Source organism: Alligator mississippiensis, chromosome 15, assembly GCF_030867095.1.
Source record: "Alligator mississippiensis isolate rAllMis1 chromosome 15, rAllMis1, whole genome shotgun sequence".
In the NCBI taxonomy this organism is placed as follows: domain Eukaryota; kingdom Metazoa; phylum Chordata; order Crocodylia; family Alligatoridae; genus Alligator; species Alligator mississippiensis.
Window position 1 is genome coordinate 30,573,679 of NC_081838.1, and position 24,981 is coordinate 30,598,659.

Below are 24,981 nucleotides of genomic sequence, written 5' to 3' on the forward strand. Positions count from 1 at the left end.
GGCCACTTCGATAAGGAACCTAGATGGGCAGCCAATAGGACTCATTAAGGGGCTTATTTATCTTTACAAAGAGCCATTGTTAGCCAAATGGCTTCATTCTCATTCACACTCAATGCCCACAAGTGGAGACCGAACATGGAGTCCGTGTGAAAACGGACCCATCAGACACTAATGAGGACCGGTTTTGCCCCCCAGAGACAACACCTAACAAGGAGGGGCGGGAGGTCAACGCTCAGGTGGTTTATTTCTGACATGGACAAGACCAACAGCAGCTACGTCCTCACAGGGCTACACTAACCCAGGGCCGGCATGGCCCCCTGCACGGGCAGTGGGGGGTGGGGGGACCCAGTGGCCATGTTTCTGCGCGGGGGGATGGCCAAGGCAGGATGGTGCGGGGCCAGAGCCCACGGGTTTGTGTACACGCACGCACACACACGCACGCACACATGGCGAGTACACGGTGACAGGGGGGAGGGGGTCACAAAAGCCGTGGGAGAGGGCGGGGGCAGGGGGGTGGTCCTATGGCCCTGTGGGCTCAGTTCTCCTTGGAGAACATGTGGCTCAGCAGGTCGGCCACACGGTTGCTGTAGCCAAACTCATTGTCGTACCTATGGAGAGAGAAAAAGACACAAGTCTCAGCCCCGCCCCCAGCACACTCATCTTGCCTAATCATATGCAAATTAGCATATGCGTCTGTCTAAGCAAAACGTGCCAAAGGAGAGGACATAATCATAGGGTAATCAGCCATCATATGCTAATGACCAATGTGGGGTTCCTCTTTTGTGATCACTGATCAGGAGGTAATTAGCCATTGCAGACCACTAACAAAGGAAGGTTTGTTTATAGTCATATGCTAATTAATCTATATTGACTGAATCTATACAGCCAATACAGCTGACCTGGGTCTATACAGCTAAACACCACGATGGTCTTGGTCCCACCGGGGAGCCAGGACTCCTGGGGTCTCTAGATGGAGCCGCACCCCCAGAGCATGCTGGGAGGGTCCTGCCCCCCCACCGGCTAGGACTCACCAGGAAATGAGCTTCACAAAGTTGTCATTGAGGGAGATCCCAGCCCCAGCATCGAAGATGGAGGAGTGAGTGTCACCGATGAAGTCCGAGGAGACCACCTGGGAATGGGGGCGGGGGGCGTGAGAGCCACCATTGGAGCCGGGGGGGGGGGGGGGGCTGGATGCTGCCAGGACAGCTTAGAGGGGTCCCAGCCCCACCAGAGGATGCCTGCCTCAGCTTCCCCACAAAGACGGCATGGGTCACCCACAGCACCTGGGTCCTCAAGATGGCTGCTCCAGGTTCGGCCACCTTCCCCTCCCTTCCAAGATGGCTGCTACAGGTTTCCCACCCCTAACACAAGCCAAAATAGCCGGCCCAGGTTCTCCCCATCCCCCATCTCCACAACCCAAGGTGGCCGCCCCAGGCTGACTCCCATGCAGCACCCAAGATGGCCGCCCCAGGTTCTCTCCCAGCTCCACAAGATGGCCGCCCCAGAAAGACTCCCACGCAATCCGAGACAGCTGCCCTGGCTCCCTCTCACGCCCTACCCAAGATGGCCACCTCGGGTTACCGCCCACACACCGCCCAAGATGGCCACCCCAGGCCTCCTCACCTCATCCTCCGTGTAGCCCAGGATGCCAGCCATGGGCCCGTCGGCTGCCTTCTTCACAGCCTCCTTGATCTCTGCATAGGTGGCCGGCTTGGCCAGGCGGCAGGTGAGGTCCACCACCGAGACGTCGGCAACCGGCACACGGAACGCCATGCCAGTCAGCTTCCTGCGCAGGACAGGCCGCACTCGTTGGCTGCCCCCAGACCCCGGGGTTCCCTTCCCACCCCCCACTGGGCTGCCCCCAACCCACTTGAGATGTCACCACCAAACCCTCTGGACAAGACATCGCCACTGGGAACGGGTCACATACTGACCATGTATTAATGAGAAACACCCTAGTCTTGGCTAATTAATAGGCCCTCATTAGTAGAATGGGCCTCGTTCCCATTCAGAACATCTGGAAAGCATCGGGAACATCTGGAAAGGACACCGCCCATGCAGATGGGTCCACCAATACTGGGCATGTATAGATGAGGAACATGACCATCTTAGCGAGCTAACAAGGGCCTCTTAATTAAGACCCCATCCGCCCCATACCCGTTCAGCTGCGGGATGACCTTGCCCACGGCCTTGGCAGCGCCGGTGGATGCCGGGATGATATTCTGGTGGGCGCCACGGCCGTCACGCCAGGCCTTGGCCGAGGGCCCATCCACAGTCTTCTGCGTAGCCGTGTAGGCATGAACTGTGGTCTGTGGCAACAGGAAGCCAAGGGGAATTAGGGGCCAAGCCGGTGCAGCACTGGGACCCCTGCTGGCCAGGGGTTGGCACAGGGAGGGAGGGTGGAAAGAGGTGGTCACGAGGTCTTACCATGAGTCCCTCCACGATACCAAAGTTGTCATGGATGACCTTGGCCAGTGGGGCCAGACAGTTGGTGGTGCAAGAGGCGTTGCTGTGGGAGGATGGAGGTGTCACTTGCACCAGGTCAGGCTAAAGCCACAGGGCGCCCGATCTGGCGCCCCCACCCACCTCAGTGGAGACATCTGCTCATGTCCCACATGGAAGCCCACCAACCCATTTTGTAGTAAGAGGCCACAATCCTCCTGCCTTCCCTGGCACTGGGGCTAAGTGGTTTGGTGTTGGGTGACCCAGCCCCAATACAGTGGCCACCCAACTCCCTCATGGCAGATAAAGATCTCACCTCACGATGGTCATGTGGGCCGGGTCATACTTGTCCTCGTTGACACCCATGACGAACATAGGGGCATCAGGGGAGGGGGCGCTCACCACCACGCGCTTGGCACCGCCCTGGAGATGGGTCTGGGGGAGTGGGAATGGGACACATGGAAGACGTGGGGTCCGGTGGAAGCTTCTCCCCACCACAGATGGAGATGCGGGTCCGGCCCGGTTCTCCACTGCCTTAAATTGAGGAAGGGTGAAGACCCCAGGGGCCCAAGCCAGCTGCTGGGATGGGATGTGCCCCACCCCCACCAGATGGACTCACCGAAGCCTTGTCCACACTGAGGAAGACCCCGGTGGACTCCACCACATACAGCGCACCAGCCTCGCCCCACGGGATCTCGCTTGGCTTCATGCTGCAGCAGATAGGACCTTGGTTACAGACCTCAGGGCAACTTCGCACCACGCAGGAAAGGACAGAGACCAGGCAGTGGTGCCCAAGGGGTCTCACGCCACATGTGCTCCCCCTCCCCAACTCACCACTGGAAGACAGAGATCTCGTTCCCATCCACCACCAGCTTCCCATCCTCAGCCTTCACCTCCCCCTTGTAGCGGCCGTGAGTAGAGTCATACTTGAACATGTAGACCTGTGGCAGGGGGCGGAGGGAGGGAGAAGACACCTTGAAGTCGCCTCTCCACGCCATTTGTGGCCTCACCAAGTCATGGGAACTCCTGCTCCATTTCCTCGTGGCCCTCAAAGGGTCCACTGACCAGCCTAGGAAGGCAACTATGGCTGCTGGGAGGGAACTCAGGTGACTAAGGGGTCGCAGACTTCGCCGACAGCCTCGTACTTCAGAGACTATGACAGGAAGGTGTCAGCATGGGGCCTGAGCCCACAACCAACTTCAAGCATCATGGGTGGAGGCAGCCACCACACTAGTATGGCACAGGGAGACCCAAGTAGACCACTATAACACAGAGATTGTTGGGTTGGGGCTCCACAGAAGGTGCAAAACCAATGCTATGGTCTCCTACATGCACAGAAGGGTCATGGGCATGGCTACTGGCCAGCTGAGTCCTCCAGATGACCTTGCCTGGCTGGACTAGCGGGGGGGGGGGGAAATCTCTGCTCAGATATAACCTTGGCACAGATACAGCGATGGGTCCCAGGGCTGGAGACTAAGGAGGGCCCTGTGGGCCACAAGGGGTGTTCAAAGCTGGAACACATCCTCCTGGGGGGTGAGCTAGAGCAGGAGAAGGTCCCAGGCAGGTTTTGGGGGGTGGCTGGGCCTTACCATGTAGTTGAGGTCAATGAAAGGGTCATTGACAGCCACCACTTTGAGTCCCTTCTGCAGGCAGGCGCGGAGGACCAGGCGGCCAATTCGGCCAAAGCTGGAAGAGGAAGGAGTGGGGTTAGCAAGTGAGACCTGGACACCCGCCCCTACCACACCCATTCCAACAAGTGCTTGGGACCAAAGCCAGGAAGCTTTTCTGGGATCTGTGTCCAGCCGAGCTAGGGAAGCCTGAACGGGTGACATCACTGTGATCCAATTTGCACAAGTTCCTGGGGTTTCTGCTGGAATTAGGAGCTGCTGCCGGGCCAGCTCTTGCCTGCCCCAAGGTGCGGAGACCCTCTGCAATGGCTACTTGGAGACGGTAGGCAGAGTTCAGGGGACTCGGACCCTGACATCCGTTTGCTCCACAGACCAGACATGTTGGTGCCATACCGGTGCCCCAAGGGACAATTGGGAGGAAACCGAGTCACAGCTCCTCAAAGCTACCAGCAGCTCCTGGCATGTTTGCAATCAAGAGACAAATGGAACAGGCAGCAACACCCCTGCCATGTCCCAAGTGGGGTGGGGTGTACCCCAGAGCCTGGAATCCCCTCCCGCATTCAGTGGGCAGAACTAAGGGGATCCTGGGGGTGGGCTTACCCGTTGATGCCGACAGTGAGCTCTGACATGGCTGGTTCAGGTGGTTTTTCCACTGGCACCGGTGCAGGCTCCTCCGCCTTCTCAGGCTTGGGGGGTGACTGGGGTGGCGGGGGTGATGGGGGTTTTGGGGGCGGTGGGGACTGGGGCTTCCTTGGCTGAGCGACCTCAAGTCTGGAAGCAGGGTGGGGGATAAGAACAGGGAGTCAGTGCCCAGAAGGTCCAGAGATGATGATGGGGGAGGTCAGAGGTCAAGGAGCTACAAGTGGCCCAATCAGAGCAGCCCAGTGGGACCAGTAGCTTCTCCCAGCAAGCAGTGGTACCAAAGTCAACTGCTCCGGACCCCACAGACATTCCTTCCTGACCCACCCTTGAGTTTGGCCCCGACATGGGGGTTTGACATGCAAAAAATGTGAGGGCAGGGCTTGGAGGTCAGGCTGCCCACCCCAGCGAAGTGAGATGTTATATGTGGCCATCCCCTGGCAGCTCCACCCCAGAGCTGGCCGCAGCTCAGCACCAGGTGAGCCACCCCCCAGTGGCTCTGCCCCAGAACTGGCTGCCTCTTGGCATCGTTCCCCTCTGATGTCTGTGTGAAGGTCTCTCTCAGGCATCCACTGGGCCACCAAAACTGGACGCTGCCTGTCTTCATGACGATGGTGCCGATTAGCATCGCTAATGAGGACAGGGCCCTTATTATGCTGGAGGTGGCACATGCTGTCCCTATCTTGGCTGATGGCACAATCTGCCTAGGAACCAGTATCCGGCATCTCATTGTCTCCTGCAACCTGAGACTGGCCCAGCTTCTCCTGTGGCGGGTTTCTGGGGCCGCACCCAGGAGAAGGGGGCCTTGTTCTTGACTCCCACTAATGAATGCCCTCGCCTTCATAAACTGGTGCCAGGCAGGACCAAAAGCCAACACGGGATCCGGTTGCATGGGGCCAAAATGGAGAGTAGGAGCTGTGGGACCCAAAACATGACGATGGGGGGGGGGGGGGGGGGGGGTGAGGAAGGCAGATACATTCAACTATGGAGACATCAGAGTCCTGAGCCTCCACATCCCCTAGAGAGGCCTAGAGAGGAGCTGGGGTGGGGGGAGGGGAGGGGGGGGGCAGCGATAAAGGTTGGACAAGGGTATGGGGGGGAGATTACAAGCCCTCTCCATGGCTATGTGCATCTTTCTACCCCACCTTGGACAGTGATGGCGGGAGGATAGTTGGCTAATGGAGAAATCATAGAGTTTGAGACCTCTGCCATGGCTAGAGAGGGGGCAAGGAGAGGAACGACACACAGATTACAACCCCCTCCCACCCACCCATGGCTGCAGGGGTCTTTGCCCTTCAGACAGTGAGGGAGTGATACCTGGAGGGTATTGCAGAAATCATAGAATTTGGGACCTCCACCCTAACTAGAGGAAGTGACAAGAGGTCAGTGGCTGGGGTGACAGCAACAAATACTAGACGGGCGGGGGGGGCGCCAGAAGGGGAAGCGGGGAAGACTCTACAACTCCCACCTCACGTCCCGGCTGGCTGTTTTCCCCTTTAAGGCCCAGAGCAGAGCAGCGGTCCCTCCGGAGTCCCCCCCACTCCTCCCCAGGGATTGGGGGGAGCAGGCTGTCCATCAACACCGGGTGCCATCAGCTGCGCTTACCTGAAGACCTTGACACTAACGGAGGACGCCATGGCGGCTCTGGGCCCTGCCTGCCTGCCTGCCTGCCTGAGACGCCGGGGAGCTGCTCTGTCTGCGGCTAAACACGCTGGCTCCCGGGAGCTTTTAAGCTGCTACGAAGACAAGGCCAAGGAGGAGTGTTTACTGGGGTGGGGGCAGCATCGGGGGGCCTGGAAAGCGACAGCGCTTGACCCCAGGGAGCTGGATGCGATCAGGGTAATAATCCCCACCCCCCAGTCTTTTTTAAGCCAGGAGGACGCCAGATGGGAGCCAGAGGTCAGTTTAGGCTGAGTCTCGTTAATTAAGGGGGAGCGGGGAAGCCCTCAGTCTGGCCCCTGGTTGGTTAAGTACCATCCAAGGGGAACCCCAGTACCTACCACACATGCACAGCACGTGGATCTGAAGTGCCCGGGGAGATGGCTGGACACAGACACACACTGCACATGGGGGCCCCAAGTACCCACCATACACTTGCATGTTGAACCCAGGCATCCAACTGGACAGACACCACATAGGTACGCAGAACCTAGGCATCCAGGACCGGGGGGTGGGGTGGTCGGACACCCCCTCCTGAAGGCCCTTTGGGGGCAGACAATTGCGGTCCTGGCTCCCGTCCAAGGGGAGATGACCCCTCGGGCCCCTCTGCAGGTGGCGAAGGTGGCAAGGGCCCAACAAGCCCCTTGCCCCCCAGCAGGGAAGCCGGACGCCAGGGTTGCACAGGGCCTGGGTCACTGTGACCTTGCACTGGAGCTGACGGAAAGCCTGGGCAGATGTCGGAGATGGACAGGGAAAACACTCAAGCATCCGGGCTCCTGGCCCTGGCTGTGAGTACCCTGCAACACCAGCAGGGGACCAGATCCCTTCTGAAGCGTACAACTACCTCTCACATGACCACCTGTGCACCTAAACCCCTGGGGCCCAAATCACTTCTCCTTTCCCAGCCTCTGCCTAGGAGGGGAAACTGAAGCACGAGACTAGCCAAGAGCAAACGCCATCCGCCGCAGCCATTGTTCCCCCATCCTGCCGCACAGAACCCAGGCATCCGACCCTCCCCCACCCATTCTGGCGATTGGCTGCTTTGCCCAGAATAAGCCCCTAAAGCCATTGGCCCAGGCCACAGAGGCAGCTGGTACCAAGGGAGCATCCTTCTTCCCTGATCCCCTGGACAGACGGATGGACACGTGAGTGTGTATAGATTTGCTGCCTTCGACCCAGCTTTAGCCCCCTGCTATTCTGGGAGTCAGAACCAGCCTGGGTGGCAAAAAAAAAGTTTGCATAGCAGCCCCCCAAATTCCCCTTCCCGGTACCCCTGTTTGGGGCAGCACTGAAGCCAGGCAGATGCCACCCCCCTGCAGAGACTGCCTGTCATAGATGCCAACCCCGCACTGCAGCAGTGACGGTGCAAGGTCACTGCCTGCAGACGGGTGCCAGACTGGCACGTACACACAGCGCCTAACCCCCTGCCACAGGGAGGGGCACTGCTGGGCACCACTCGACCTGGAGAGGGAACCCAGGAGCTGGGGGATGAACCCCCCTTGGCCCGCTCTGCTGAAGGGGAAACATCAGGGCCAGTCTGAAGGAGAGACCCAGGAGGGGGATCCCATTTGTGTCATGGGGAGGGATCCTGTTCCCATCCCACCCAACTGTTACGGGATGAAGGGATTGGTTTTGGGGGCCAAATAGGATCCAAGCAGATTCCTCTTTTAGTCCCCGAGAAAAGGGATCAGTCCTGGGTACCAGTGCCTGGACAGGTCCTGGGCTAAGCTCCCTCCTCCCAGCTGGGGAAGGGGCAGCCTCCACCTTCCCCACATCCCAACAAGGCAAAGGGGCCTGGATGACGCAGCAAAATGGCTGGCAGCCCTCCCCCACCCCCAAGGAGATTCTGCCCCCCCCCCCTCCAAGGGAAGATCTCAAAGCTGGGTTTTATTTTGGGAGGAAGGAGACTGAGGCAGAGATTCTGCTGCCCCCGGAGATCATGCTTCCCCTTTAAGTAAAGGGACTGGAGGGGAAAGGAGTTGTGGGGGGTAGATGGAGGCCCCCATTTCCATAATGCAGGTGAAGTGCATGATGGGAATCTGGGGGGGGGGGGGCACAGCAGAGGGGAATAGACCAGTTGCCTGCCCTGGGGGTGGGAGATGTTCCCACTCAGTCAGAGGACTCGGCGCTGCCAATTCTCAGCTCCCCGGATGCAGGACCCGCAGCCATCCAGCACAAGGGGGTGTCAGAACAGCCCAGGGGCCCCATCACAGCAGGGATAATACAGGAAGGGGGGGGGCGCTCCTCTGCACCATTGTTTCCTCCCTCCCCAGGGCACAAAGAGCCCTGGAGTGAGGGAGGAGAGATCCTGGGTGGTCTTGGGGCAGGGGGGCAGCCCCGCCCCTCCCCCATCCCATTGCAGGGAGGGGCCTAGCATTCGCATGACTGCAAGGGGTGGGGGATACAAGGTGAATCCCCCCCCTCCTAGGGGTAGGAGGGGATCCTCCAGCTGCAGCTTCTAGAGAGATGCAGGCAAGGGGGCTGGGTATAGGGGGGCTCCTACCCCCCCAGGCTGCAGCCCCCTTCTGCCCTCCCCACACTGTATCCTCCAGAGCTGGCCAGTTTCCACCCCCCGAAAACACCAGTGCTCAACACCCCCCCACGCGCGCGCAGCTCCCTGCACGTAGCCCTGGCCCCCCTCCACCCTGCACTGCTGCTCCGGGGCAATCGGACCCCCGCCCCCTCCGCATCGCCATCATCCCCTCGTCCCAGCTCACTCACAGCCCCCCAAACCCAGCCCCCTCGAGCCAAGTTACCCCCTGATCCCAGCCTCCGCGGGGAAGCCTCCAGAAGCTCGTCCTCCCCTTGACCTGGAGCCCCCCACCGCCACGACAGGCTCCCGGACGCGCCCAAGCGCCCAGCCCCCTGCGCCCCCAAACCCCTCCCCCGCTGCCTTGCAGGGCCCCAACCGCCCCCACAGCCAGGAACAAAGGCAGCCCCTCCAGAGCCACCAGCTGCCCCCCCCCACTTCTAGGGGGAGGGGATTGATCCAGAACCCCTCCCAGACCTTTGCAATACAGCCCAGCCCCCCCCCCCCCCATCAAGGACCTGGAAGTGTGACCCCAACCCCCACATCTCCGCACGCCCCACATAATCCCGCCAGACCCCCAGAAGGCCTCTGCCCCCTCACATCCTCCACTGCCCCGTGGGGCCCGGCCTCACGCCGCAAACGCGCGGCGCCGCCGCCCTCACCTGCGCTGGCACCGTTAGGATGGCTAGCGTCGAACGAGGGGACCAGCAGCCCCCCGCCGCCCTTTATATACACCATCCCCTGAGAACGCCCCGCCCCGCGGCCCCCCCGCCGGCCAATCAGGGGGCAGCGCGCGGCGGGCCTCCTCCCCCGCCCCGCCGCATGCGCAGAAGCAGGCAGCGCGCGCCTCGGTGCCCTGGAAACCAGGAATGGGGGAGTGAGAAGGTTCTTTCCAATTGTCGCGCACGCGGCACCCGCGCATGCGCGGTGGCGGCCCGGAGCATCCTCGGGCTAATGCACCTGCTGCCCCCCCAAAATCGCAAGGGATTCTGGGGGATGGAGTTCCGCCCCGCCACACACCCCCCCCCGGACCCAGGGCTGCAGGCAGGGCGGGATGGACAGCGGACAGTCCCAGCCCCCTGGAGAACCGGGCTCTGGGCTCCCCCCCAGCGCCGGGCTGCAGGGGACTCAGGCGCAGGCGATCCAAGCGGCGCCATGAGCCAGCACAATTGGGACATGAATAATTAATGAGGCGACGGGAGGGGGGCGGGGCTGAGGCCTGGTCTCCGCCCCCCCTTTGACTAGGCCTCAAGGGGAACCCTGTCACCATGGCAACCCCTGGCACAAGATGGCCACCCCGGAGGGGGGGGAGGCTGTTGTCCCTCCTGGCCGGTGACTCAGCAGCACCATCCCAACGCCAGGGCCCAAGTATAGGGTGGGAGGAGGGCCCGGTCCCTGGGTCCTCTCCAGCTCCTAGCGGGCAGTGGGAGGCTAGAGCAGGGGGCTAGGATCCCCGAGGCCTGAGGTCTCTGCCCCCCCCCCCCTCCCAGGCTGGATGGGGGAGGCCAGGACATTGCCCACTTGAGTTCTGCCCCCCAGCCCCTCTCTGTGCCCCCAGACTGTGCCATCCTTTGCTGTGGACATGGGGTGGGGGGCGATCCTGGTCGAGGCCAGGGGCCAACTCTGCCCTGTTGGGGGCACTTGTACAGCACCAAGTGCAGCCCCAATCCTGCCACGCTGATCCTTCTTAGCGCCCACAGGGGATGATCCTGCGATTAAACAGCAGCAGAGAAGGAAGGGGGGGTGAAAACCACATGAGCCCCACAGCCCTAGGGGGTAGAGGAGGGGCAGCTGGTGGGGTAGGGAGGACAGCTGCCTCCCTCCCAGCTTTGGGAAAGCGCCCAGGCATCCAGGCTCCTAACATCCCCCAACTCTAAACCCTGCTGCCCCCAAACCTCGGGGGGCAGAAAAGGGGGGGGGGAGGAAGAGCAGGTCCTGCAACCTGCCAGCCCCAGCAACCTCCGTGTATGGTGGGGGGGGAATTCAACCTCCTATAGACCAGGGTTGAGATAGTTTCATAGTAGCTAGGATCAGGAGGGACCTGAACAGATCATCTAGCCTGAGCCCCTGCCACAGGCAGGAATGAATGCTGGGTTCACAAGACCCCGGACAGGTGATCGTCCAACCTTCTCTGTGGCTAATTCTGGGGTGGAGCAGGGGAGGGGGGGAAAAAAGTGCTGCCAGGTGCAGGAACACCCCCCACCCTTCAGCCCCCCCTCAACCCAAAAAAGAGATATGTGGCCAGCTCGGGGGGGGGGCACACGCCACCACCCCCTTCACACCCCACTTGTTTCTTTTTTTGTAAGATTTATTTTTTTCTTTAAAACATCTATTTTTTGTACAAATGACAAATCTAAAAAAAAAAATAAGAAGCAAACTGGGCAGAGACCCGTCATCAGGGCCCTCAGGCCTCCCCTCCACATGCTCCACTGCCTCCCACAGCTCCTGTCCCCCACCTCCCACAGAGGGGAAAGAACGCAGAGGCCTCCCCCCTCCCCACCTACAACCCCACACAGAGGGAAGAAAATCCAGGTGTCCGGGCCAATGCACTGAGGCTACTGGGGGCAGGTCCAAGGCCTCTGTAAGGGGGGGGGAGTCAGTCCATGGGCCAAATCCCTGGTAAGCATAAAGCTACTGGGGACTGGGCCTTGCAAGGCCCCCCCACTATCCCTCTCCCCACCACTATGGGAGCCAATAGCCACCAGCACTTGCCCATGGCGGGGGCGATGCAGGGGGGGCGAGGGCCAGCAGGGTCCAGGTGCTCACACCACCAGGCTCTCACGGCTCAGGGCCTGATTCTGCAGGGGAAACAAAGCAGGGGTGGGGGGTTAGTGGGTGCCAAGATGTGCCCAGCTCTGGGGTTGAGCAGCTGAACATAATGATGCCCAGAGATGGGTGCCGAGACTGGCACCCCCTGACAGCTGACCCCCCCCCTACCCCGCAGGACACGTTCAGACCCCCCCCCCCGCCAATGCGCCCAGCTCTGAGGCAGAGCAGCTGCATAGAACGCCCCCCTCTGGCTCCTTACCCGCCTCAGCCGGCGCTCAGCCCGGCCCCGGGAGGAGCCGGCTGACTCTGTCTCGCTGTAGGGGGGGGGCGGGGGAGGGAGGGAGCGCCCACTTGACCCGCTGTCGCCGTCATCCTGAGCCTTGCGCCGCAGCACCCCCCGCAGGAGCTCTGTGTCGTAGCCCTGCCCCTTGGACTCCCATGGGTCGGCCCGACTCCGGGGATCAGGCTCCCACAGGTCGTCCCGGCTGCGGCTCCGGCGCCCACGGCGCTCCTCCTCCCGCCAGCGGGGGGAGCCATTCTCACGGGGGCGGCCCCGGCCCTGCCTCTCGGGTACCGGGGACCAATCGCGGTCCAGGTCATCCACAGAGCGGGAGCGGGGGCGCCGAGCTGGGGGCAAGAGGCGCCGGCTCTCACTGCCCTCTTCCTCCAGGTCACTGAGAGGGGACAGGGGGCGCCCACGGGCAGCACAGCGGTGGGCGTCCTCATGCAGGGAACTGATCTCGCTCATGACTGAGGCTGGGGGGTGGGGAGGAAAACAGGGAGACAAGGGGTTAAACAGGGCAGGGGGCACCGGGGGTGCCACATGGTGGCCAATAGGGGGTGCCAGGGCTGCATTAGCTCAACTGGGGGCTGCAGTGCCCAATAGGGACCAGTAGGGGGCACTAGACCTGCTACAATTCCTATGGGGGCCACTGGGTCACTTCTAGGGGCTGTTATAACTACGGGGCACTAGTGGGCACCATGCAGCAGCCAATGGGCACCCCCAGGAGGCACCAGGGTCATATAGCCCAACTGGGGGCTGCAATGGCTACCAGGGGCCACTAGGGGGCACTAGACCCATTGCCATGTCCCCCCTGGGGGCTGTTATGGCTGGGGGATGCACATGGGGACACTGTGCATTGGCCAATGGAAACCCCCCTCGGTGGCATCAGCCCAGCTGGAGGCTGCAGTGGCCAATGGGAGCCACTAGGGGGCATCAGACCCATTGAGGGGGAAAATAAATAAATAAATTGCTGAGGGGCACATGGTGCTGCATGGCGCTCCTTGGGGAACAGGCATTCACCCTTTTCGAGCCGGCTATTGCCTGGGCCAGGATGTGTGGCGTCGAAGTTGGCCAGCTCCTTCTCCATGTAGTACAGCACGCGCATGGAGTCGTCCTGCTGGTTGGCCTGGATGCGGTACCCGCTGCGCAGCCCTGGGGGGGCAGATGCGGCCAGTTTTGGGGTGTGGCAGCTGCATAGAAGGGCCCTTTTACTGCCTCCCCTCCCTTCCACCCAGGCCTGATTTGCCTCCAGCAAGTTGTCTCACACCAGCCAGTCTCCTATTTGACCACCAGCCAGGCCAGACCCTGCTTAGTTTCCCACCTTCTCCCACCACCCAGTGAGAGGGCTGGGAGCCATGTGTGATTGACAGCTACCCGTCAACACTGTACCTGAGCTCCCGGCGGCGCTATGGGAGTCCTGCAGCAAAGGCACCTGGGAGCTGTGGCCGCCGACTGAGAGGAAACCACAGGATTAACAGAGGGTCCTGGCAGGCATACGAGACCCGCTTTGGGTCAAACAGGGGAACCGAGGCACGAGGGCAGGAAGAGGACTTGAAGCAGCGTACCTGAGCTGGCACGGTCATAGTCGGCCCTGTAGCCATTGTAGACAGGCCCCATGGGGATGAGGGTTGGGGGTGGCCCTGGCTTGAGGGCACCAGAGGGGCCGTAGAGGCTGGGTGCATAGGCACTCGGCGCGTAGATGCTGGGCACCCCTGAGGTGGCCGCCTTGCCTGCTGCATAGACTGGTGGGGGAGAGGGAGGGGGTAGATGGGTGTCTGGGAGAGAACCCAGGTGTCCGAGTGGCTGGGTTCCCCCCACACCGTTCAGACCCTACTGGGATACAACCCAGGCATCCAGGCTCCCATCTCAACCACCAAACCCTCACTCCCTTCAAAGAGTTTGAAAAGAACCTGGGTGACCAGGCTCCCCAGCACTAGGATACAACCCAGGCAACCCCTCCTCCACACCCCCCACCCGTCCGGCACCGAGACAAAACCCAGGAGTCTGGGTCCCCCCCGTACTCACGGGCCTCGGGGCAGCAGCAGCGCTGGGGGCAGCAGGGGCAGCGCACGTAGCAGCAGCAGGTGTGGGGGCAGCACTGGCACCAGCACACACCCAGTGCCAGCACCAGTACCAGTGCACCCAGTGCCACTAACACCACAAACAGCCAATCTAGAGGGAACATGGGGGGGAGGGAGGAGTGTTACACTGCAGCGCCCCAACCCAGAGCCGACTGCAGCTCGGCCCCCACAGTGCTCGCGCGGGGCTGGGGGGAAGACGGGGACTGAGGCACCAGGCTTTGCACTCTATTCTCCTCCCCACAGGCAGCCCTGCCTCTCTGTTTTCTCCCTACTTGTGGGGCGTGCTGAAGTGAGAGTAAAGGGTGGGGCAGGGGGCTGAAAGCAGAGGAGTTGGGGCCCGGACACCTGGGTTCTCTGGGGTGGGGAGGGACCAAGGAGCCCAAACCCCCCAGACAGTAAGAGCCAAAGGTGGTGGGTACCTTGTAGGGGCCCTATCTCAATGCCTGGCAAGAGCTCGGAGGCCTCGGCTGACCAGCCTGCGACAGAAAGAGGGGGGTTCTGAGGGTGCAGAAAAAACCCAGGCATCTGGGCTCCCCCACTTTCACCCCCAGCCCCCCTCCTCTCCAAGAACCCAGGCATTGGGGCTCCCCTGCTGAGTCGTGCCCCCCCAGAACAGCAAAAAACCCAGGCATCCACCCCCCCACCCAACACCCAGGGGACAAACAGGGGGCATGCTGGTGCCCTCTGGGGGTGGGAGGCTGCCAAGCAGGGGTGAGTGGGGGAGGGCGTTAGGCTGGTACTGCTGAGTCAGCAGCTGCTGCTCAGGGCAGACGCTGAGTCAGTGAGTCCCAAAATACCCACCTCCCAGGGGAAGGGGGGGTAATGCAGCTGCCACCCCCCAACAAGAGAGGCTTCTGGGTAAACAAACGCCCCACTAGGAAGGAGTTACACGATTGGCCAGGAGCTGAAGGAGCCCATTTTTAGGTCTGTGCCTCAGTTTCCCTAACTTAGCTGCGAGCGGTCTGGGGAGAACTCTATTAATTGTCATACTAATTATTAATGAGACCCCTAGCAATGGGAGCACCGGGAGGCCCCCAGTACAGCCCAGTTCAGACTGGCTGGCAACTGGTTCAGCCCAGCATGTGCCCAGATCCAAGGCGGGCACTGATCTTGCTGGGGGGAGAAAGGGGCAGAGCTATGTGCTGCTAGGACCTCCCCCCTGCCCCCCTCAAGTCTGCTACCCTCCTGGAGAACCCAGGGGTCCAGGACCCGGCATCTGCCAGAGCAGGGATGGAACCCAGGTGTTCTGGTTCCCAGAATCCCCTTGAAACTCCGGAGGGGGGGAAGGTGTCTGGGATCCCCCCCACTCCCTGCAGGCAGAGTGGTCAGAGCCTGGTGGAGCCTCAGTTCTCTCCCTGCTGTGAGAAAGGGGAGGGGAAGGGAGGGGGGGGGGTTTGAAGGCGGGGCTTGCCAGATGGGGGTTCTGCAGGCCCTGCCCCCACTTACCCAGGACAATGAGCTCAGCGTATGCCTCATTGTTGCCCTGGAGATCCTGCGATGATGTCACAGTGCAGTAGTAGACCCCGCTGTCGCCCCACGCCGTCTGCTCGATGCTCAGGTCTGCGTCTGGGGGACACAGGGGCATTAAGTGCCCAGACGCCAGGGTTCCATCCCCCCCCTGCCCCCCAAGTCAGAACCCAGGCATCCAGGATGCAGAGTGTGGGGGTCACCCTCTCAGGACCCTCTGGGCCCAGGCAGGATCAGGCCCACCAGCACCAGACCAGTGACAACACCAAAGCCCAGCCTGTCATTAACAGGCACTAATTATGCAAGGGAGGGAGGGGAATAATTAGCACAGGGGAAGGGGGTGCTCTGTGCCTCAGTTTCCCCACCTGGAATCATTGCCCACACCCCTTCCAAGAAGCTACTGTAATACACTTAATACACCCATGGGGGGGGATGTGTCACTACCCTCCCATAGAGAGCTCTGGGCACTGCCATAATGCATCTAATATACGAGTCTGCCCAGGACCCCTCTACCCGGCTTGAGATGGGGCACTGCCATAATACATCTAAGACAGGGGCACATAATTATTTTGGGCGGAGGGCCACTTACTGAGTTTTGGCAAGCCATTGAGGGCCACATGACAGGCCAGCAAAGAGAATGGCCCAGCGGGCCACATCTGGCCCACAGGCCACATTTTGCCCACCCCGACCTACTATGCAAGTCCCCCAGGACCCCTCTACCTGGCTTGAGATGGGCTACGGGGCACTGCCATCGTTCATCTATAGAGGGTCACTTTGTGCCTCAGTTTCCTCACCTGGAGTCAGTGACCCCTTGCCTCTCCCCCCTGAAGCAGATACCATAATATCTCTAATATACCCCCAAAAGTCACCACCTTGATCCCACCCGCCCAACCTGTACCTAGGGTAGGATCCCAACCTGTACCTTGGGTAGGATCCCAGACCCTACTGTAATACAGGTACGGTAACCTGGATTCATGACCAGGACTAACTGCTATACCTGGCATTTGTGCATTACCATGATGCACCTAATATGCAGACAGACCAAATTGCTTTCCACTTGGCACACACCACCCTCCCCCTTCCTCTGGGTGCTACCATAATATGCCTAACATGAGAGCACTCAAAAAGGCACAAAGGGGTTCTTTGGCCATTACCACAATATCTCTAATACAATGCAGGAGTATAATGGGGGGGGAGGGGGGGCAGGTGTGCAGCCCTGGGCACTAGTGCAATCCACCAAATAAGCGGCCCCTCCCAATATGCAGGCAGTCCAAAGGGCCCTCCACTTGAGAAGGGAGTTTCTACCATAATGCACCTAATATATGAGCAGCTCCAAAAGCCCTCCCCACAGGGGGCACATACTGTTGGTGATGGTGATGCGCCGCCCCTGGTAGAAGTCACCCAGGGTGACTGTGTTGCCCTGCTTGGTGGCCACGACCCGCACAGTGCGGACGGTATCCTGGCACTCCACATAGGGGTTGTAGCCGGGGATGTTCTGCTGCAGCTGGTCGGTGAGCTGGCTCTCCTGGCTGCTGGGGTTGAAGGCATTGGCCAGGCGGCTGCGGCAGTAGGATTTGTACTTCCAGGTGACAATGGGGGGCTGGGTGGCCGAGGTCTGGTAGCTGCACTGCAGGGTAGCTGGCTGGAAGAGGATCACCACATTGAAGGGATTCAGCACTGTGACCTGTAGCCCACCCGCAGGGCCTGGAAGGAGGAATGGAAGGGGTTAACAGGAGGGGGAACAGGGTCACCAGGACAGCGACTAGGACCTAGCCCTCCCCAGCCTCACCCCACCCTCCATAAACCTCATGCCCCAAAATGCGGCCACTTCTGGTGTGGCCCAGCCAGAGGCAGCGTCCAATGGCCCACAATCCAGGTCATGACGTGAGCAATGTTCTCTCGAGGTACAGCATAGTTCACCTCCGTGGGCGGAAACCCAGGCCATCTATTACCCCAGGAAACAGGGCCAGGACTCCTGGGTCCTCGCCCTGGCAGGGGACAGGGTGGGGATGGGTCCTGGTTTCAGTGCCTTCCCTGGGCATTTGGGCTCCAAGGGGCAGGGAGATCCAGGGTGGAGAGGAGGGCTAGCCCTGCCCTTCCTCCGTCCTTCCTTCCTGGCTTTTGTCTGTCCCGGAAGTGGCAGGAAATGGCTCACCTCCCTCCCCCCAACCCCAAGAGAGTTTCTTTAGGCCCTGAGCTCCAGGATTGGGGTGCCCAGCCTGTGCCCCGGGGTCAGGTAGGACCCCCCCACGCTGTTACCTCACAGGGTGGGAGGCTCCCAGAGGCCCTAAAACCCGGGCCCGTGGGAAAGGTGAGGGCCAGGCCAGGAGCTACTCTGGGGCCCTGCCCATGCCGCGGCACGTGGCCCGGGCAGGGGAGCGGCGGGGCAGGGAAGCAGGGGCAGGACTGGGGAGAGCCGTGGGGTACTAGACCCCGGGACTGACGGTGCCCCCCACCCCAGGCCTACAAGGGACACCCCCTGGTTACCCCCACCCCTCAGCTGCCCCTCTCAACCCCCCAACCCCAGCCCAGCCCCTCTGCCCCCCAGCTCCTACCCCCAAGGGACCCCCAGCTGCCCCCCAAACCCCAGCCTCCCAAATCCTCCCTCCCCCCAAACCCCAGCCCAAGCTGCCCCCCCACAATCTCCTCCTACCCCCCAGCCCCCTTCAGCTGCCCCCCCACCCTGAGGGAAGGCGGCAGTGGGCGGAGCCAATCGCCGCCCTCCTCCAATCAGCTGTCGAGGAGCTTCCCGCCGGGGCAAGCGACCCCGCGGGCCCCGCAGAGGCGGGTGGAGGGGCTCGCAGGGGGGTGTTGCGCTCTGGGGAAGGGGCGAAGCGTTAAGCACCCCGCAGCGTAAAGCGCTCACCTGGCGCCCACGAAGCCGCCAGGAGCCAGAGCAGGGCGGGGAGCGCCCCGCAGCCTCCCCCAGGGACCATGGCCGCGTTGAGTCCCGCCTGCGCCTCCCGCTCCCGCCGCGTCCGCCTGGCGATCGACTCGACCGCGTCCGCCCAGGTGCCACCGCCGCCCCTGGGGCGGGACCTACCAACTCCGCCTGGGGTGCGTCTGAGCTGGGGGGCAGGACACGGGACCACCTCCGCCCCCCGCCCAGGACCTTTTAACTCCTTCGACCCCTCCCTTTTGCAGCGCGGGGTTGAAAAATAACACTCAATAACCCCCCTCACCACCTGTTGATGTCCCACCCCCGCCCCAGTAGGAAAATGGTCTGGCCCAGGTACCCCCCGAGGGGTAAACCAAGTGCCCTGAGAGAATGAGGAGGGGGTGCGATTGGTTATTCCGCACCCCTCATAAAGGCAATGGGTCGGCCCAGGTGTAGTGCACACCTGAGACGGGAAGCGAGAGACCAAACGGACCTAAAAAATGGGGGGAAATGCTTGTGTATCATAGACTTTATTCACTCCTCTCCCCCCCCCCCCACGTATCCATATGGATTCGTTCAGGTGCCCAGCCTGGAGCCGGGGTGGGAGAAACCAAAGAAAGTTTGAGAAGGGGGAGGAGCCTGGTTTCAAACTCCAATGGAACATTCCACACATCTCCCCCACCTCGCGTTTTGAACATGGGCTCGCCCGGGTGCGCGCCTTGGAGCCCAGGTGGGAGAAACCAAAGCACCTGTTGCTCAAGGCTCTCCCCCCCTAGTTAGGAAAATGGACTGGACCAGGTACGCGCTTTAGAGGCAGGGTGGGAGAAACCAAAGTGACTTTTCAGGGGGAGAGGGTAGCCCCCCCCTTGGTTCGGAAATGGTTTGGGCTAGGGCAGATTTGGGGGGGGGCTGGGGGGCGGTAGATCAGACTTTGCCCCGGAAAGGGGGATGAGTCATGGTTTCGGGCGGGGGCGAGTTTCTGCTTTTGTGCCTTAGAAAGTAGAAGGAAGTGAGACAAAAGTTTTATCAACTTTTCTTCTTTGGAGAAGGGAGAAGTTTGGGAAACTTTCCTCCACCCTAGAAAACAATTACAAAGTTTAGGAAACCGTATCTCGAAAAAACAGTTTTGTATTACACACACACTAAGTGTGTGCATCTGTAGGTATGTGTATGGATGTGTGCAGCATTATGGATGTGTACATATGATATGTATATGGATGTGTGTATGCATATCTATGTGTGTATACACGTGTGTATGCATACATATGAGGCTGTATGTATATGAGTGGAGATGTATATGTTTGCATGTATACAGTATAAATGTGTGTGTTGGGGGGGTGTACATATGCATGTATATGAATGTGTGTATGTGCACAGATGTGTATATTGGGGTGCAGAGACGACTGCAGCAGGGCCCAGGGCAAATCAGCCTGTGCGGGGCCCGGACACAGCGGTGGTGGTGCGGGAGGTGGCAGCAAGAAGCCGGATGGGAAGCTGGCTTGGCTCCACAGGGTCCCCCAAAGTGCAGAACCTGAGGTGGTCGCCCCAATTTGCACCCCCTAGGGAGGTCCCTGTTGGGGTGCATGTGTGTGTACATATACAGGTACGTGAGTGTATGTGTGTGTGTATACGTATGCATGTATGTAAATGTGCATATATGTGCGTAGGTATGTATATCGGGAGGTGTACGTATACGCATATATGTGAATGTGTATATGCAGTGTATGCATAGATCTGTATATTATAGTATGTATGCATGTATATGAACATGTGTATATGAATATCAGTATGTGTGCCTGTGTGAGTGTGTGTGTGTGTATATATATGTGTGTGTGTGTATATATATATATATATATATATATATATATATATATATATGTGCATAGGTATGTATACAGATGTGTGTGTATTTTATATGATGCTCACATGCACACAAATATGAAGCTCTGAGGGGGTTTTCTCCCCTAGGAAACAAGGAGAGTTTTGAAAACTTTCTCTCCACTTGAACCAAAGTTTTAAGGAATCTTTTTTCCCCATTTCCAAAACAAAACAAAGCTCCCGCAGAAAAAAAAAAGCTTTTCCTTCCTCCATAAAGAACAAAGTGCTCGGAAGGGAGCCCGCACTGCCTCCCCTCTTACTGAATAATTTTATGATGTCTTAAAAACATTTTGTTTCTCACAAAACAAGTCATACAGGAAATCATGCTTCCCCCCCCCCCCCCAATAAAAAACCCAGAACAAACACCCCCCCCCCCCCCCAAGTTTTGGAATCTTATTCTGCTTTAATAAAGTTTTCAAAACTTTTTCCTTCTAAAAAAAAAAAGGGGAGGTGGGGAAGAGTTTGGAAAACTGGGTTTTTTACCTTTAAGAAAAATAAAAGTGGGGTGAGGTGTTGGAACCTGGATTTTCTGCTAAAAGGAAACCCAAAGAGTTTGGAAAATTTCCCCTCCCTTAAAGCTTCCCTCTCGTAAAACTTCCCTCCTCCCCTAAAAACACCACTAGAAAGTTTTCAAAATGTTTTTCTTCTCAAAGAACAAACGAAAAAAAAAACCAACCCAAAACCCAAAAAGCTGCTTTGGAAAGTTTTTTTTTCCTTCTCCAAACCCAATGACTCTAATCAGGATCAGAGAGCATCATCATCAGGGATCCTGGTTTTCTCTGATAAAAAAAAAATCCCCAATTTTTTAATGTAAAGAAGGAACCCAAAATCCACATTTTTTCATGATTAAAATGAAACACCACTATAGATATTCTAATATTATAAAAGCCTTAGTTCTGGGGTAGGCAAAATGCAGCCCACGAGCCAGATGCAGGCCACCAAGCTATTCTATCTGGCCCTCAGGACCCCTAAAAAATTTAGAAAAGTAATAATTATCTGCCCCTGGCTGCCTGTCATGTGGCCCTCAATGGCTTGCCAAAACCTCCACCCAAAAATAATTGCCTGCCCCTGCCCTAGTCTGTCTCTTTGTCCATAACGCTTTATTCGCACTCTGATCGACTGTCTTGGCAGCGAATCAGAGTGCCCTACACAGACAGAGACAGACAGCGGAGACTGGGGGGCCGGAGGGGAGGGGGTAAGGCCAGCAGAGCCAGCTGCACCCCCCTCCCCTGCTCCTTGGAACCAGGGGCCAGTGCCCCCCAACAACAGCTACCAGGGAGGGGAGACGGCAGGGAACAGGGGAGGGAGGGGAGCAAGAAGTGGAGGGGGCGGGGGAGGTGGGGAGTGCCCCTGGCCCCAGCCCAAAGTGGGGGGGGGGGGGGGGGCAGGGAGGTGTGGGGTGTGAATGGGATGCAGGCCTCTGTCCCTGCCCACTCCCCACACAATCATTCTTGACAGGCAGTTTGCTAGTATCTCTATATTAGTGGTGTTTCATTTTAATGATGGGAAAATTTGAATTTGGGGTTTCTTTTTTTAACCCAAAAATTGGGGATTTTTTTTTTAATCAGAGAAAACCAAGATTCCTGATTATCATATTAATATTTCTTTTATACATATATAATTATTATGTATATTACTAGCCAATTGCCTGTCAGGAATCACAGGAGGGGTGGGGCAGAGAAAAAGCACTGACCCCTCACCACCCCACCCCTCTCCCCGCCACTACCATCTCCCGGGAAGTGGGGTGGGGGGTTGCCCCGCTGTCCCTTCCATCCCCCTATATTTATAATATTAGACTTAGCATATTATTAGTTTATACATATTATTATAAATATTATCATATATTATGTTTAAATATATATTGTATTTTTTTTACATATATAATTATTATTTCATATAGTATCATATTATTGTTGTATAAAGATATATGGGAATTTTAGATAGATAGATAGATAGATAGATAGATAGATAGATATAATCATTATTATATATATTATTCTCACATCATTGTCATTGCTATATAAGTGCAGCAACACCAAGCGATGGTGACACAAGTGACAAAAGGAGCAGCCACAGCCACAGAGCTGGCAGGGTAACAAGGGCAGTAACGATGACAAATACAATGAGGACAATGGAACAATTGCTAATGACATCTGTAGCTGTCCTTAGGACGAAGTCATCCCCAAAAACAGAGGGACCCAGGCTCAGAACCAGCGATTCCCCCCTGGGCCTCAAGGAGGCAGCTGTTCCAAAGGCCCGCCCATCAGCACTATGACCTCAGACCTCTGACCTCACTGTGACCGCCCCACCATGACCCCGAGGGCTCTGGCCTTGGCCACGCTGCTGGCGCTGACCCCAGCCCAGGCCCTGCTATGTCCCCGTGGCCGCCCCTGCACAGTGCCCGCCGTCTCCCTCAACCCCGTGACACTGCCCTGCCCAGGTGGGCCGGGCACCGTGACCTGGCTCCGCACCTCCCCCCTGCGCCTGCTGCGGCTCTCAGGGGGCACCCGCCTGCTCCCAGGGGGTGCCCTGCGCCTGGCAGCGCCCTGGCCCAGAGACTCGGGGGTCTACACCTGTCGCCGTGGCGATGCCAGTGTGGCTTACTACGAGCTGGCTGTGCAGGACGTGGGGCAGCTGCACGTGAGCCACATGGGGCGTGGGCAGGTGCCGCTCGGCCCCCGCGGGCCCCTCTTCACAGCCTGGACTCCCTGGCAGGCCTGCGACCGCTGTGGGGTGCCCGGTGAACGCAAGCAGGTGGGCTTCTGCTACACCACCCAGCCCAGAGGGCTGCCCCAGCCCTGTGGCCTGGCAGGGGCATCGCACTCTCCCCGCGGCCCCGAGCTACGGGTCAAGGGCTGCTGGGTGCCCTGCAAAGGGCGCTGGGGTGGCGGCGAGCCCAGGGGGGCCCCGCAGCTCCTCCTCACCCACTACCCCACTGCACCCGGCGGGGGAGACCCAGCTGCGCTGCCCAGAAGCCTCCATCTACAGGTAGACCCCGCCCCCAGGGGGTATCTGCCCAGAGCCCCACCCACTCCCTGACCCAGCTCCGCCCCCAGGGGGGCTTCTGCCCCAGAGCCCTGCCCACTCCCTGCCCTAGCTCTGCCCTCCAGGTCCAGCTGGTTAATCATTGGCTGCAGCCCTGGATTTTAACCCCTGGTGGTACCAGGGCTGGTCCCGTGCCTGAGTCAGGGAGTGGGGTGGGACACAGTCGTCCAGGCAGCCCTATGCCAGACCCAGGGAGCAAGGTGGGACCGAGGCATCCTCGTGACCCCGTTCCCGACCCAGGGAGCAGGGCTGGGACCCAGGAGTCTGGACAGCCTCATGCCCGAGCCAGGGAGTGGGGGTGGGCTCCAGGGCTCTTCGCGGCGTTGACCCCGCTTATGTCCCTGCAGCCCCGTGGCATGGCAGGCTGGCACCACGGCCCTGAACCGCCTGCAGGCTGGCGCCGGGGCCCCACGGCTGGACAAGGCATCAGGGGGCGCGGTGCTGGTGCTGCCCCCCGGTGCCATCCCGGGCACCTACCACTGCTATGTGGGGGGCCGCCTGGCTGCCCTCTTCTGGCTGAGCCCAGCCCTGGCCCCCACACCTGCCCATGGTGCTGCTCGTGCCTATGGGGCCATCGAGGCGGCAGTGGTGGGGCTGGCACTTTTCCTCGTTGCCCTCCTCGTCCTGGGGTTGCTAGACGCCTGTCGGCGCCGCCCCGGGGCCCTTGGCACCTAAGCAATAAAGAATGTACAGCTCTGAGTGCGGGGACCCGCGTCAAGTGGAGGGTGCGAAGGGGCCCCTACAAACCTCCAGTTCCCGCCCCTCAGGTCCCCAGGCCCCTCCCACACCTGGAAAGGACCCAGGTGCCTCCCAGCCCCCACCCCCTCCCCGTTCACCCCCCCAGCCTCCACTCCTCCTGCAGAGCTGGACTGGACACAGGCATCCAAGCTCCCAGCACCCCCTGCTCACCCCCCAGCTCTCACTGCCCCTCAAGAGCTCCCAGCCCCTCCACCCACCTCTGCCCACCCCCAGGCCTGCGCCGAGCAGGGAGAGAACCCAGGCGTCTGGAGGTGGCATCCGTGGCGGGGGAGGGGGGGCCACACAATGGGCCAATTCTTGGCCCTGCACAGCCGGGCCTTTGTGCTGGGGCTGACACCAGGCGGGCAAGCTCACTAGCGTGTGCAAGGAACGCCACGTCCCCCCACCCCAGCCGACCCCACTGCCCCCCAAAAGCTGGAGAGAACCCAGGCGTCCAGGCTCCCAGCCCACACAGGACCCCCTCAAACTTACCTGGGGGTGCTCACCATGCCCACATGTACCACGACCCTTTGCACGAGGGGCCTGTCCCAGCGTGCAAGGAAGGCCCTGCCGAAGCCCTCCAATCCTGGCTGGCATGCGAAGGAGCCCTGGAGCCTTGTCCCAGCCTCCACATGGCCACCAAGTGTTCAACCCAACCATTATGTAAAGCCCCCTCCCCTGCCCCTGGCTCCAGTTTGTGCACGAGGACGCCACCCCCCAGTGCCTGAGCCCCTGCCCCTGCGGAGGGATTGGGGCTCACAATGTGCCCAGCTCTGGGGGAGGAGCAGGTGAGGAGCCCACAGTAATGCCGGCCCTGGGGATGTGTCCCTGGCCCCATCCCCCCAGCCAGTTGGGGGGAAGGAGGGGAGAATGGGGGGTCTGGGGGCGGGGCCTGAGGGGGCGGAGCTGGGTGGCCCCTCCCCTTCCCTGCCCCCCCACAGTGG

The 24,981-nt window shown here is 59.8% G+C and overlaps 3 protein-coding genes across 6 annotated transcripts; 1 reads left to right on the top strand and 2 right to left on the bottom strand.

Moving 5' to 3' along the window:
- Positions 1-225: 225 nt before the first annotated feature.
- GAPDHS (glyceraldehyde-3-phosphate dehydrogenase, spermatogenic) lies at positions 226-9,634 on the bottom strand. Of its 2 annotated transcripts, none has more exons than XM_059719413.1 (11): positions 9,561-9,634; positions 4,671-4,841; positions 4,032-4,128; positions 3,277-3,383; positions 3,062-3,152; positions 2,759-2,877; positions 2,428-2,509; positions 2,158-2,309; positions 1,624-1,786; positions 1,032-1,129; positions 226-608 (listed from the first exon to the last, which is right to left on the bottom strand). In XM_059719413.1, the coding sequence occupies exons 2-11, from the start codon at positions 4,697-4,699 to the stop codon at positions 536-538; spliced, it is 1,011 nt and encodes a 336-aa protein (XP_059575396.1). In that variant the 5' UTR covers positions 4,700-4,841; positions 9,561-9,634; the 3' UTR covers positions 226-535. The 2 variants fall into 2 exon arrangements, with proteins under 2 accessions (XP_059575396.1, XP_019333870.1); XM_019478325.2 differs by lacking the exon at positions 9,561-9,634 and adding an exon at positions 6,315-6,412.
- Positions 9,635-11,185: 1,551 nt separating this feature from the next.
- LSR (lipolysis stimulated lipoprotein receptor) lies at positions 11,186-18,535 on the bottom strand. Of its 3 annotated transcripts, none has more exons than XM_014597011.3 (10): positions 18,365-18,535; positions 16,861-17,202; positions 15,478-15,597; positions 14,451-14,507; positions 13,976-14,122; positions 13,516-13,692; positions 13,340-13,402; positions 12,971-13,102; positions 11,927-12,423; positions 11,186-11,696 (listed from the first exon to the last, which is right to left on the bottom strand). In XM_014597011.3, the coding sequence occupies exons 1-10, from the start codon at positions 18,432-18,434 to the stop codon at positions 11,661-11,663; spliced, it is 1,641 nt and encodes a 546-aa protein (XP_014452497.1). In that variant the 5' UTR covers positions 18,435-18,535; the 3' UTR covers positions 11,186-11,660. The 3 variants fall into 3 exon arrangements, with proteins under 3 accessions (XP_014452497.1, XP_019333871.1, XP_014452498.1); XM_019478326.2 differs by lacking the exon at positions 18,365-18,535 and adding an exon at positions 17,419-17,593; XM_014597012.3 differs by lacking the exon at positions 14,451-14,507.
- Positions 18,536-22,096: 3,561 nt separating this feature from the next.
- Positions 22,097-24,040, top strand: FAM187B (family with sequence similarity 187 member B). Its single transcript, XM_059718594.1, has one exon. The coding sequence runs from the start codon at positions 22,565-22,567 to the stop codon at positions 23,291-23,293; it is 729 nt and encodes a 242-aa protein (XP_059574577.1). The 5' UTR covers positions 22,097-22,564; the 3' UTR covers positions 23,294-24,040.
- Positions 24,041-24,981: the final 941 nt, after the last annotated feature.

Bases quoted from the DNA above. Each gene is read 5' to 3' on its own strand.
- FAM187B (XM_059718594.1), top strand. From the start codon at position 22,565: ATGACCCCGAGGGCTCTGGCCTTGGCCACGCTGCTGGCGCTGACCCCA.
- GAPDHS (XM_019478325.2), bottom strand. From the start codon at position 6,346: ATGGCGTCCTCCGTTAGTGTCAAGGTCTTCAG. The intron at 4,129-4,670 runs GTAAGCCCACCC...TTCCTCTTCCAG, and splicing joins CTCACTGTCGGCATCAACGG to CTTTGGCCGAATTGGCCGCC. The intron at 2,510-2,758 runs GTGAGATCTTTA...ATCCTCCCACAG, and splicing joins GCCCACATGACCATCGTGAG to CAACGCCTCTTGCACCACCA.
- LSR (XM_014597011.3), bottom strand. From the start codon at position 18,434: ATGGTCCCTGGGGGAGGCTGCGGGGCGCTCCCCGCCCTGCTCTGGCTC. The intron at 14,508-15,477 runs GTAAGTGGGGGC...TTTCTGTCGCAG, and splicing joins CGCTGAGCTCATTGTCCTGG to GCTGGTCAGCCGAGGCCTCC. The intron at 13,693-13,975 runs GTGAGTACGGGG...CTCCCCCACCAG, and splicing joins CTGCTGCTGCCCCGAGGCCC to TCTATGCAGCAGGCAAGGCG.